The sequence below is a fragment of the Mustela putorius genome, unplaced genomic scaffold (genome assembly GCF_011764305.1).
Source record: "Mustela putorius furo isolate JIRA1106 unplaced genomic scaffold, ASM1176430v1.1 tig00003834_pilon_pilon_pilon, whole genome shotgun sequence".
Lineage (NCBI taxonomy): Eukaryota > Metazoa > Chordata > Mammalia > Carnivora > Mustelidae > Mustela > Mustela putorius.
In genome coordinates, this window is record NW_025421987.1 from 44,622,752 (window position 1) to 44,635,806 (window position 13,055).

General features: G+C 33.6%; 1 protein-coding gene across 3 annotated transcripts in view; it reads right to left on the bottom strand.

The window, feature by feature from the left end:
* GSK3B (glycogen synthase kinase 3 beta) overlaps positions 1-13,055 on the bottom strand; it is a 214,735-nt gene that overhangs the window by 36,330 nt on the left and 165,350 nt on the right. For all 3 annotated transcript variants that reach the window (XM_004772792.3, XM_004772791.3, XM_013046044.2), the window contains exon 8: positions 7,861-7,956. In XM_004772792.3, the coding sequence (XP_004772849.1) occupies positions 7,861-7,956 (96 nt within the window). The remainder of the gene's footprint in view (positions 1-7,860; positions 7,957-13,055) is intronic.

Sequence of the window (13,055 nt, forward strand, 5' to 3'; positions counted from 1 at the left end):
TTGCTTAATTATTAGTGATGAGAGGAAAGTAATAAGTAGATTTAATTTATATTACTACAGATTTCAAGCCAGATATTTTCAATTTGTGTGAGCTAAGAAGGATCAGGCCACCGCGGATTATTCTCCATTTTGGATTGACTTCCCTGCTAAAAGAGGTTTGCTGACATTCTCATTATTTTAGGATTCTTCAGGCAATTGACATATCACCTCAGGAGTGCGGGTATAACTTACTTTTTCTATTGTGGGCTTTGCCCCCTCATACCCTTGCACCCATTACTTAGTTAAAATAAATAAAGAACATTCTTTCCTTTTTTGGAAAAACTCACTGAAAAAAAATCCTACATCTTTGAGCACTACAAATTCAACACAGTTCCATGTGCAGTTATGCCCAATTCACCCACCAAAAGCTAAACAAAAAATATATACAATAAACAATACAACTAAGGGACAGTCACAGTTACAGGTGACATGCATAGTAATGTACACCAACACCTAGGCACAACGGAGCCAAATATGCAAGGGAGGTAGTAGGATCTATTATGTCTAGGTATTGAGAACAAAAAAATGGCAGAACTCACCAGTAGCTGTGAATTCCCTTGGCTATTCTAAGAGAATTTAACATTCTTTTAGGATAGTTTCCAGTGGGGGAATTAATATTTTGCAAAAATAAATAATCCGCGGATTACTTTTAGTCTGCAGACTAAAATTTAGTACACGGATTAAAATCCGGCCCATCAGAATTAAAATCTCTCATGAACTAGAACACAATCAGGTGGACAAAAATAGAAAGCGAGACTAAAAAAACTGAGAGCACAAAGTAAGACTCAACTGGGCCAACTAACAGTTAGTGCGCAGACTAAATATGGCCAGCCAAGTATGTTAGCAAGGCCATGAAGAGCCCAAAACACCCTCTGTAAAAACTAAAAACAAAAATAAATAAATAAAAATAAACAGAACAAAGCAAAAAATAAATAAATAAACAAAAGAAAGGAAGAGAACAGAAAGGAAAAATTGAAAAGAACCAAAACACTGACATGAACTTTTAAGTGATTCAAATACTACCTCACCTGTGCAGCAACTCATTTTCTTATATTGAAACAAACTGTCACCACAAATACTAGTCCATAAAGAAACTAACAGAAACAATTCATTTTTCAAAAAGAAAGTCTCTGTGGTATCGAACAAATGCAAATGAGTCCTTAAATGAAGAATTATTCAAAATAAATTTGCATTTGGATAACTCAAAAATGACAGAGGCAATTTTTCCCTTACATGGCCTAGGATAGACTTTAGCTCTCAAATATCAAATTTCAATCTGGAGCTAACTGTTGCGAATGAATCTTAGGCCTTTTAAAATTACCATTTATAAGCAGTCATATATACGATATCAAGGCCTACAGCTGATTGCCACAGCATCAGCTCTCAACAATTCTACTGTATTAAACAGCCAACCAGAGCAATGTAGAAATGTCTATGGGCAATGATAATCCACGCAGAACACAGAACAAGTGCTGTGCCTGTTCTGAGCAGCTCCTTCTTCCTAGATTTCACTGTGATAAATGTACACCCCAGACACCGTTCTCTGGTTATACACAAAACACACAAGCACCCAGTGTTAAAAACTGATAAACCATGAACTTCTAAGGAGCAACCCCAATGCTGGCTCTCAAGTAATCTATTAATCATCTAAAATTATTTGCAATTTGTAGACCTAATAAGGATTAAAAGTGAGATGATGCCATGGATTTGTTGAATAGTTATGTTAATTACCCAGATTAAGTAGATACAGAAAGAACTTAAGTCTACTAAAGAGCTGATATATGGTACATAATTCATAAGAGGCACAAACATCCCTGCCTTAGTCACAACAGAGCCAACATTCAATAAATTTCACCTGTACTTATTAAAAGGCTTACTGAGTTTTTCTGAGCTCTATTACACGTAAATAATACATGTGTTGCTATCAACATTTAACTATGCAATGTAATTTTTTCCTATGACTTCATTCACTGATAAAACAGTACTGCAGGCTTACATAAAAGTATGATTTACCAAATGTCCACTTACTCAATTTAATCTCTTATGGTCAGACTGACCTTCTTAGGAAAGTAGAACATTTTCTTTCACCCACACCTCCTCATCTTAAGGGACAGTCCTCTGGGCTACAACAATTCCTGACCTTACCAACATCTAAGCAAATCTAAATCCTCTTTCAACAGCCCACCCCACCTAGTCCTTCTTCATCTTTAAGAGGCTTCCTTTCTAATTCCACCACCCCCGCTGGAGATCTGACTTATACCTACAGCATGTGAAACACTTGAATACTTACAGCACACAATCAAGTATGTAGTTATATGTTATATTACTGAATACTTGCTTCGACTAAGTCAGTTATATCACCTGTAAGCTTTTCAAAAACAAGGGCTATATAGTGTACTTCTGCGTCCTTTATAGTATCTGAGTATCTGGCACAGTGCTGGGTACATAGGAGATACAGATTTTAAGAAAGTAGACTTTCGCTTTTTTTCTTTTGCTTTTTTAATCCACCCCCAACCCTATCCCTCTGCTCCCCACAAGTGACCTGGAAACTTATGCCTAAGCATTCTTTTTTACATTATTTCTCTTACACGGGGATTGGCCACCCTAATGGCTAGATTTTAAAGTGCATAGTTTCCAGCAAAGAAATGGGGAGTGTAGCCAGTGCAACTAGGAAAGTGAGGAAATCTACTCACATAGGAAAATAAATGTTAGACATGGAAAAGTGATTATTCTAACACTAATAAAGATGTAGGTGGAAAATTCATTAGAGAATATAGTGTATTTAATGAGACAAGTGATAATGGATTAGTAGAATGTTCAGGGCAGAGGTAAGTTAAGTAATAATATAGAAACTAATTTACCTAAGCAATGGAACAAAACAGATGAGTACAATCTTGGGAACCAGTAGAAGTCCCAACATAGTTTTATGCTTTCTGAAGTACATGTAAGCAAAACCAAAAAAGGCTCATCGAGTTTACCCACAAAAAAGAAGTCTGACAATTTTTGTTTTGGGCTCTTTCGACCCCTCCGAAGGCATTTTTATTTTAAAAAAAAGTTTTTAAAGACTTATTTATTTGAGAGAAAGAGAATCTTCAAACAGATTCCCTGCTGAGCATGGAGTCCAATGCAGGGCTCTATCTTACAACCCATGAGATCACTAAGATCAACCGACTGAGCCACCAGCTGCCCTGAGGGCATTTTTAAAAGTATAAATATGTAAAATTGAAACACAACGTTTACCAAGTGAAAAATATTGTACTCGAAGGCTCAGAAAAAAAGGTAAGATTATAAAGAAAGTCTTAAAAAATTAGTAGGAAAAAATACACAAGTATAGCACAGTTTTATGTTTAGTTTTAAACACAGAGAATAATAAACATAATCTGTCCAGTCTAGTCTGGTACCTTAACAACTGAAATGACCTCAACCTCAATTTTCTAATTTCTCTTAGCTAGTTGTAAACAGTACTAAATTCATTAATTTTCAAGTATGTGGACAGTGTTCTAAGAAATTGGGTATATAAGGACTGGCTTGTGGATACTGGTTTCTAGGATACTTAAATAATAATCCATGGTTTCACATATCCCATATTCATTTAGCTATTAAATAAACTTATTGTGTATGCCAAAAACTTAGTAACAAACATTTTGAAGTAACTGATATCCATCCCATTATAACCACTATGAAAAAGAAATTAGGAAATGCTATAATGCATGTGGCATGACTTGGAAGGTATTTTAAGAGTCATCTGGTGGGAATTAATCATGGAGAGCTTAGATAATTAGAAAATATTTCATGGGAGAACTAAGATTTGAGGTCTTGAGAAAAGGTTAAGATTTGGTAAGCAGAGAAGAAGATCATTTTAAGTGTGAAAAAGAAGACATTAGTAAAAGAGATAGAAACATATATGGCTTCTCTGGGGAACAATCAGAGGTTAGGAAGGTGAGGAACAGGATAAGAATAAACCTCCTGTTTCTCTGGAAAGAAAAGATAGAAACAATAAGTGACACAATGACTATATAATATGTCATCCAAAATGGGACATTTTTGAGAATGAAGGGGCATTCAATTAACAATTACTCTGAACAAGCATAAAGTGGGACATATGGTCATCCTTGTCCTTAGATGCATATTATGTCAGATTTTCCTAAAGGCAATAAGTAAACAAAGAAGATTTTTAAGTAGGAGTGATAGTATCACATGTGCTTTTAAGAAAACTAACTTTGAGAGCAATGAGGACTATAAAGATATGAAACTGAAAAAGGGAAACTGGTTAGGAGGTTGTTTTAAAAATTCTATGATACAATGATGGCCTAGAGTCAGGGAAGTGGCGATAAAGAGGACAAATCAAAGAACTATAATGGAGGTAGGATCTTTGTATTTATTTAGAAATAAAATAATAAAATATTCCTTTATTTTAAATAAGGGAAATCGATTGAAATGTTGAAAACAGTATATTACTATTTTCAAAGAATCAGAAAACACAAAAGCTAATTGCTATGTACAAAAGAAAAAATTTGAGGCACGAAGAGTAGAAGCAGTACTCAAACTAGATCCTCACTTCATACTTCATACCAGACTGTCATTTAATCACACCTCCATATACTAAATGCAGAATTTAAGCTTCCTCTCCTGCTAATGAACCTCCATCTCTATTTAATTCTCAAATTTCCGTGGTATCATTTGTTTTTCGCTATCTGGCTTTTTATTCTTTACAGTGTACACCAATGTAGGAGGTCTTTATCTTCCTGTCCTCAATCCAGTAATGGTCCCTGTTTCAAAACATTAGTACCAATTTCCTTTCCTACTTAAAGCATAAATGATATAACAATGAATTAGATTACTCTGGCTATTAAGTACTAGCTAAGGGCAACTTACTGGATTTCTAAACTCTCAAGAATCTTGACATAGTATGGTTCATCTCATCAACTGTTTAGCTCTTCTGTTTGCTATCTTTCTTAAACATCTAAATCCCTTCACCTCAGTGTTTCCATGGAAGGTATCTTCTCTCTTGATCTTTATGGCTGTCTACGTTTTTAGTACACCAGCTTCTAATCCTTAGGGATATAGCTGTATTACACTGCAGCACAGAAAAGCAGGGTTCACATGTTCATAGCTTTAGGAAATAGGGCTAAAGTGGATTCTATCAGAAGACTAAAATAAAGGCAAAATAGCTTTTGTTTCCAGACTTTGTTTACCTGCTCTCAAAGAGCAACAAGCTCTTTTCTTTAGAGAACAATATTATGCATTTCTTTAAAAAAAACCCAAACAACCCCTTTATTGGCTGCCTAACATAACAGAGTACTTCTCAAGTTGGTGTTCACGATCATAACAGAGGGGAGAAGGGATTGTGTTCCTTCTAGAAATTTAAAATTTTGTCTTTTCATTTTGATAATAACCTATTTTGAAAATCAGTATTAGCATATTTTGGATCATTTGGATTCATCCAGATGGCAGAACAGTGCCGTGGAATTTTTGTCTGAATTTGGTTTTGTGTTTACAACCATAAAAACATCAATCTAGTTGTGTACACCAATGAGAAATTAATACAAGTGTGCTTATTACATAATAAAATCAAATTATGTCAAGGCACACTATATAAATGGAGAGTTCATAGTACTTTCAACAGACAAAATAGGTGGGAGAATGGAGTCATCATCCTACACATGAAATAGAAATGGAAGCCTAAATAAAACAAACAAATAAAAGGGATTTGTATAGATTATTCAAGTTTAAAGAGCATTAGTGTAAGATATAAAACATCAAGAATCCACAGGAGCAAAGGAAGATGTAAAGCAGACAAACTGACCACACATCTTCTGTTGACTACTCTTTAATTATAATCTACCATTCCTCACATTCCATCCTGGCTAATACTTGAAAAGATATAATCCAAGGGGGGAGGGGGAAGAAATGCCGAATATGCCACATACTAATATTAGTAGTAGTCTTGATTAAAAAAAAAAATGATAGGGACTGTTAAATAAAATTTCATAACTTCAACTTCAGCATTATATTGGTCAGATACTCTATATCAAGGATAGCATGTGAGGAATACTTAGATTACACCAAAAAGAGCTTTATTTTTCTTTTTTCATAAAAATGACATGCTTATTAATGAAAATATGGAAATGCAAAACAAAGAAAATAAAATCACCTATACTTTTCTCAACCAAACTACCATTAGCATTTTGGAATATTTCCCTGGATTTATTCATTATACAGAACTGTCTTTGTTTTTTTTTTTGTTTTTCTTTAACATGACTGAAATCATAGTATACTACAAATCACTTGTAAACACTTTAATAATAAATTCACTGGATTCAAACTGCAATTCAGCCTTTAAATCCTATTGGCCACCTAGGACTCTCTGAGTTAAGGGCAAGGTGAAAGACCCCAAATATTTTCTGACCAAGATTCAAAATAAACTTTAGGTGTAAAGATCAAAGAATGGTTTATCTCAGAACATTCAGCGTTTACTATAAATTTTAAGTGTGGCAGGGAAGGCAACATCATGGTCAGTGAAAGCTAACCTCTAATTCTGGCACTAAAACACCAATACCAAATTCTGATATAAGTAAGTAATTAGTAATAAAAAGATCTTCTGCAATGAAGAGAGATAAGATTGTGAGAACTTGAAGGAAAGTAACTAGAATCATAATACAATTCAGAGAAAGAAAGACTTACTTTGAATTTGGGAATATAAATTATTTCATTTGTAGCTCTAAATTATGTCACCTCTTATTATAAAAGGTCTATAAACAATTAAATAAACCTATCCCTGCTCAAAACAAACTGCTATATGTACATTTTTAAGTACAGAAAATCTCTGATTGAACTACAGAAGAGCTGAACTTTATTAACTCACAAAAATACATAATGAAATTTAAGTAAACATGAGAGGAGGTGCATGGTGTATAACTTTAAGTCTGGCATTACACACACACACACACACACACACAAACATGAGTAAAAGTTTAGTCCTGGCTTTGTCATGGCCACCTATGTAATCTTGAGTAAGTCACTTGGTATCTTTGACCAGAGTTTCTTAAACTGTAGAATAAGGATGCTAGAGATTCAATCTAGCAATAAGCCCTAATGAGATTTTTTTTCCTGCCTTTAATGTCACAAGTTAAACTGAAATGAAAAAATTTTTTAATAAAATCTATCTTAAATCACTTCAATCATGCATCAAAGCAAAAAAATAAAGCTTTTTTGTAAATTAGTACTTCAAACTGGTTCCATCTATGCTCTAAGAATCGGTTAGGCTATCCAATGGCTAATGACATCCCATTAACATATCAATGCTTTCAATGTATACTCCAATAAGATCAAATCTTTTTATTTCCCTCTGGAAATACCAAAAGGAAAGCAATCAAAAGAAGAAAAACACATAGTATCATAAGGCCTATAAACAGTTTCAAAAATGAATTAAGAAAATATATGAAATACATGTTTTCATATGCTACCTGATATTGAGCAAGTACCTCTGTTAAAGAAACTGACTTTTGAGTTTTATGCAGTCATTATTTATATATAAGATATTATACCTAATGAAATTCTGTATTTTAATGGTATAGGTACACTGTCCTCAACCTACAAATAAAACCCCAGGCTGAAAACTGCCTACAGAAAATCAATGGGGACAAAAAGTATACAGTCATTGAAACACTAAAGTATAACTACCCAACTATCTTTACATGCAGAACTGCTATGTACTTTGTACTCAGGGAGCTATCTAGTACCAAAATAGTTTAGTTTAAAAACAATGAAAGTTTAAGTTAACTATTGGTTAATGTGCTAAAAAAACTCATTTTGACTCACCTTAGTCCAAGGATGCGCCTTAATTTGAGGGAATTTGAATTCTGTGTAGTTTGGGTTCATTTCTCTAATTTGCTCCCTTGTTGGTGTTCCCAGGACCTAGACAGAGAAAGCCAAGTTATTGCCGTATTTTCCTATATACATTCAAATACAATCTTTATGTTTTAATGTACTGGTTTCATTGGAAAAAAGAATTCCAAAGTCATGAAATATATTATTCATTAAACAGAGCAGACTTTGCAAAAGATTTTTAACTGACTATAGATCCTATGCTGTATTACCCTACACAGACTTTTATGATAATCATGTTAAACCAGGGTTATACAAAAAGATCACTTAAAAACATTCAAGTAAAAATCAAACATCGTTCTATCAAGAAAAACCATCTACTGCATTTAGTAAAGTATAGCCAAAGGGTTTATTATCAATAAATTAATCAGGAGAACCTTACTCAGATACTGTCATCAATAATTCCATTCAATCAATGAATATTTAGTGATTGTTCCCTGTGTACAAGAAACTATGCGATGACATATGGAGAATACAAAGAGCCAGAGATTTTTTGTTATAATGAACTTAGATGTTAGTGTGTGGGAAAAAGTGTAACTGTAATACAAGATAAAAATACACTGAGCACTTCACTGCCTCTGACATAGTATGGGCTGGACAAAGGAAAGCATACAGAACTAAATGCACAAAACAGATGACGGGACGGGAAGAAATACTAATTACTAAAAATAAGGACTTTGGAGAAAGATGACATACATCACTACTTGTCTTTATGATTCTAAAGCCTGGTATAAAACAAATTTGTTAAAATATTTGGCCATTGACAATTCAAATAGAGTGGCAAAGAAGGAGTGTAATGTAGTAAGTACTTGATTTGTGGTGGCAACCAGTGAATAATCAGGGCAAAGTAAGAACTGCAGGGTTTGTGTGTGTGTGTGTGTTTGCTTTTTTTTGTTGTTCTAATTCTCTAGATTTCATTAAAACCAGAACTTAATCAAGATTTAAGAGTTTTGTTCTTCAAAAGATACTCTTAAGAAAATAAAAAGGCAAGCTACCAACTGAAAGAAAATGCTTGTAAAACATACATTCTGCAAAGGACTTCTACCTAGAATATACAAGAGTCCTATAATTCAAAAACAAAAAGACAAATACCCCTCCCCCCAAATGGGCAAAAGATACAACCAGACACTTTACCCAAGTAAAGTAAAGACAGTTTACCCTTATTTACATAGTAAATAAGCACATGAAAAAATACTCAACATCATTATCATCAGGGAAGTGCCAGTTAAAACTGTTAAGATACCACCTACATATCTAACTCAGAAGAGTAAAGTTAAAAAAAAGATTGTGTATACCAAGTTTTGGTGAGGATGCAGAGCAATTGAGGCTCTCATCCACTGCTAGTGGAAATGTAAAATTGTATGGCACCTTAGAAAAAACTTCGGCAGTATGTTAAAGAGTTAAACATATACTTACCATATATCCATCACTCCCACTCCTAAGTATTTACCCAAGAGAAATGAAAGCATATGTTCATACAAAAACTTTTACACAAATGTGCATAACATCTATTTTGCAGGTGCCAAAAAGCAGAAACAACTCAAATGTCCATGACAGATGAATGAATAAACAAATGGTGGTATATCCATATGATGGAATGCTACTCAGTAACAAAAAAAGAACATGGCTGAATCTACAAGTAATTATACCCAATAAAAGAAGCCAGACCAAAAAGAGTACCTACTGTATAATTTCACTCATAGGGAATTCTAGAAAATTTTGTTTACAACAACAGAAAGAAAAGCCATGATTGTGAAAGGCTGGAGAGAAGTATTACAAAGAGCACTAGGAAATTACTGGGGTGAGGAAAATGTTCATTATCTTGATAGTTTCATGTGTGCATACATATGTCAAAACTTCCCAAACTGTATACTTTAAAAACATGCACTTTGTTATATGCCAATTACATCTTTCATAATTATTTAAATATCTGAGTGCATAAAGTTTAAGTAAGATAAGTGGAAAGGACATTCTGAGCTATAGTATTATTTGTCAATAAAAGCCCAAAAGAAATCCAGTTAACTAAAAACTGACCTTTAATTCCTAAAAGATAATTTCTGAGCAAACCCCTGAGGTTATTGAAAAGAAAAAAAAAAGTATAAAAATAATCTAAATTATAATACATTATTCTGTGGAGAGCTTATTTTTGGGCACTGGAAACACATATCTAGTTATATATCCTCCCTTCCTTGTAGCAGAAGTACAGCTTTTTAGAGAGGAGCAAGGTATTATCTAGTACTGGGAAGGGAAGTCTCTGGCCTTTGCAGCTGTAGATATCAAATACTTGTAAATCAGGAACTATTCACACTTAAAATATGAAGGCTAAAAAGGAATCTTAATTTTTATTTTTAAATAATAAAGCAAACATTTATATCCTATTTTACCCCTTGATGAAGGTTATGTGTGTGTGCATCTGTGTCTCTGTCTGTGTGTGTTTTTGTATGTACTGGCAAAGCGGGGAGGAGTGAAAAAGGCAGAGTGAGCTAAACAATAATTCTGCCCCCCAAATGCAATCCCACTGGATCCTTTTAACTGCTGAACAAAAAAACCCAAGAGCAATGACATGAATAAATAAGTACATAACGCATACCTTCAATGACCCTACAACTTAGTAATTCCACTTTAAGGTTACACTCTAGCCTAGAGAAACTTTTTATACACCCAAAGCAACACTGTTCATAATAAAATACCACGGGCACAAGCAAAAATCCAAAAGTAGAATTAGTAAATAAACCGTAGTATAGTCATAAAGTGGTACACTAATAATGAAAATGAATGAAGCAGAGCTACACATACCTTCTGATAAATCTCACAAAATGGTGAGTTTTCTCAACAATGAAAACATACCGTAAGAGCGCCTTATATAAAGCTTAAAAACAGGCAAGACTAAACTATATTTTAGTATACATAGTAAAACTGTAAAACTAATAAAAAACATGGGAATATTCATTGGAAAAATTAAGAATAGATTATTCAGCTTAATAGGAAGATGTAAGAGAGACTGTGACTGGGATGGGGCATAAGTAATTCTTCTAATTCTTAACATGAGTGATAATTACACAGATATTTGCTTTATTTTTGTGCTTTACACTGAACACATTTTAACATATTTTGGCATTATGATATACATCACAATCAACAATTAAGAAATGCCCACTTCTGAATCAATGAGTATTTCCTGTGCAGTTTCCCTCTATTTATTCAGTATTTTGTTAACACAGGACACAGTCAAAACTCCCCACAAGTTGGTAAGAATGCTAAAAAATGCTAATTGTATGATGTCCATTAGTAAATGCATCCTTTTACTGTATGGACAGAGAATACGTGCACTTATCAGCCATTTAACTTTCTGATAGGGGCTATGTGAGATAATTTAAGCTACAAACTGTATAATAATAAAAAGGCAGGATACTCTTTGAAGTGAATATTATAATTCTTATTTTTTTTTATTACATCCTAAGAGTATTCCCAGTAGAAGGATATTCCCAATTGAAGTAAATCTGTGAAATACACAATAAAACAGCTGAGAAATACATGCACTATACACAAGGTTTGCTTAACATACGAAAAACTTTTAATTATTTAATGTGAAAGCAAGAAGGTATATTATGTATTATGTGTGCTTTCACTCCCGTATCTTCTCCCTAAATTCCTATCTCACAGCCACTCATGTCTAAACCTTTACCCAAAATTTTACAATGAAAAATTTCAAATATAAAGAAAAGTTGCACTTTTTTTTTTAAAGTGAAAACCCTCTCCTTTATAACAACTATCTTAAAAACATGATTAATGTTTTACTACGTTTGGTTCATCACGTTTCCATCCATCTATCCATACATCAATCCACCTTATTTTTGGGATACATTTCAAAGTCAGTTGCAGACATTACTACATGTCAGCATATGTATCATTAAGGTTTAATATTTATGACTTTTATTTAAGCATTTTTTACATACTTGGAATCTTCCTTTAATATACACAGTGTGTACATGTAGAAAATCTTTTATTAAAATGGGAAATAATCTGCTTTGACAGTGATACAAATTATATATCTATTATTATATCATATATAATATATATAAAAATATCATTATTAATTATAATTCTAATTGACTGTGTCCTCTACCTTCAAAATATGTATATCTGTAACTTTTAAGAAGCTAGGTACTATCCAGTAAACGGAATCACTGATTTGTACACTATCGATCATTTAAAAGCAATTAACCAAATGCCTTACTGTCACCATGAAGCAGCAATGGAGATCTTTTTATCCCTTTTATAGCCACATGATCTTGAATGTCTAAGACCATTAGATGGGGAAACAAAGATTCTAATGTCCTAGGATTTTCTATGTTTAATTTCCCTTGCCAAATACTCAACTGCTATAATCATTTCTCTATTCTTTTTCTTATTATTTTTTAAAAATCTTAAAACTAGTTTCTCTCCAGGCTGGCTAACAGAGATGGAAACTAAAAGGAAGACCCTGTAGAACAGGGGTCAGCAAACTTTTTCTGCCAGAGAGTAAATACTTTAGGCTTTGTAGCCCATAGAGCCTCTGTCACTACTCAACTCTGCTGCTGTGGCACAATGCAGCTATAAAGAAAAGTTTATTTACAAAAACAGCAGAGTGCATTTGGCTCCTAGGCCCTAGTCGCCAACCTCTGACCTAGTCCAAACATTTTTAGAGGTGAGAAAAACTGAGGACTAGAAGGAGCAACTTTTCAGAGGTGAGAACTAATCAGAGCCAGAACTAGGACATAACTCAAATCTCATCAGTGGCAAACCAATTTTAGGAGATGGTATCAAAGAATCTGTTTATTGGACTTGGTTGGAAGATGAACAATTTCTATTTCTAATTTGGTAGTTGTGAAAGATGTTGATACTATTAAGCATGAAGGCACAGAGCTGGAAGAGGAAATAGTATCCAAGACAATCAAGAAGAACTAAGTGGTAAATAATGGGTATAGAATTTAGAAGAGGGCTTGAGGGTAGAAAAACAGGTCTGGTAGTACCTGATGTATAGGTGCTAGGTGGCTGCAGAAGGGTATAACAGGTAAAGCACGCTGAAGGAAAAGTGTACTAAAGATGGGGACCCACAGGACAGAAATATGTGGGAAAAAAAACCCAAT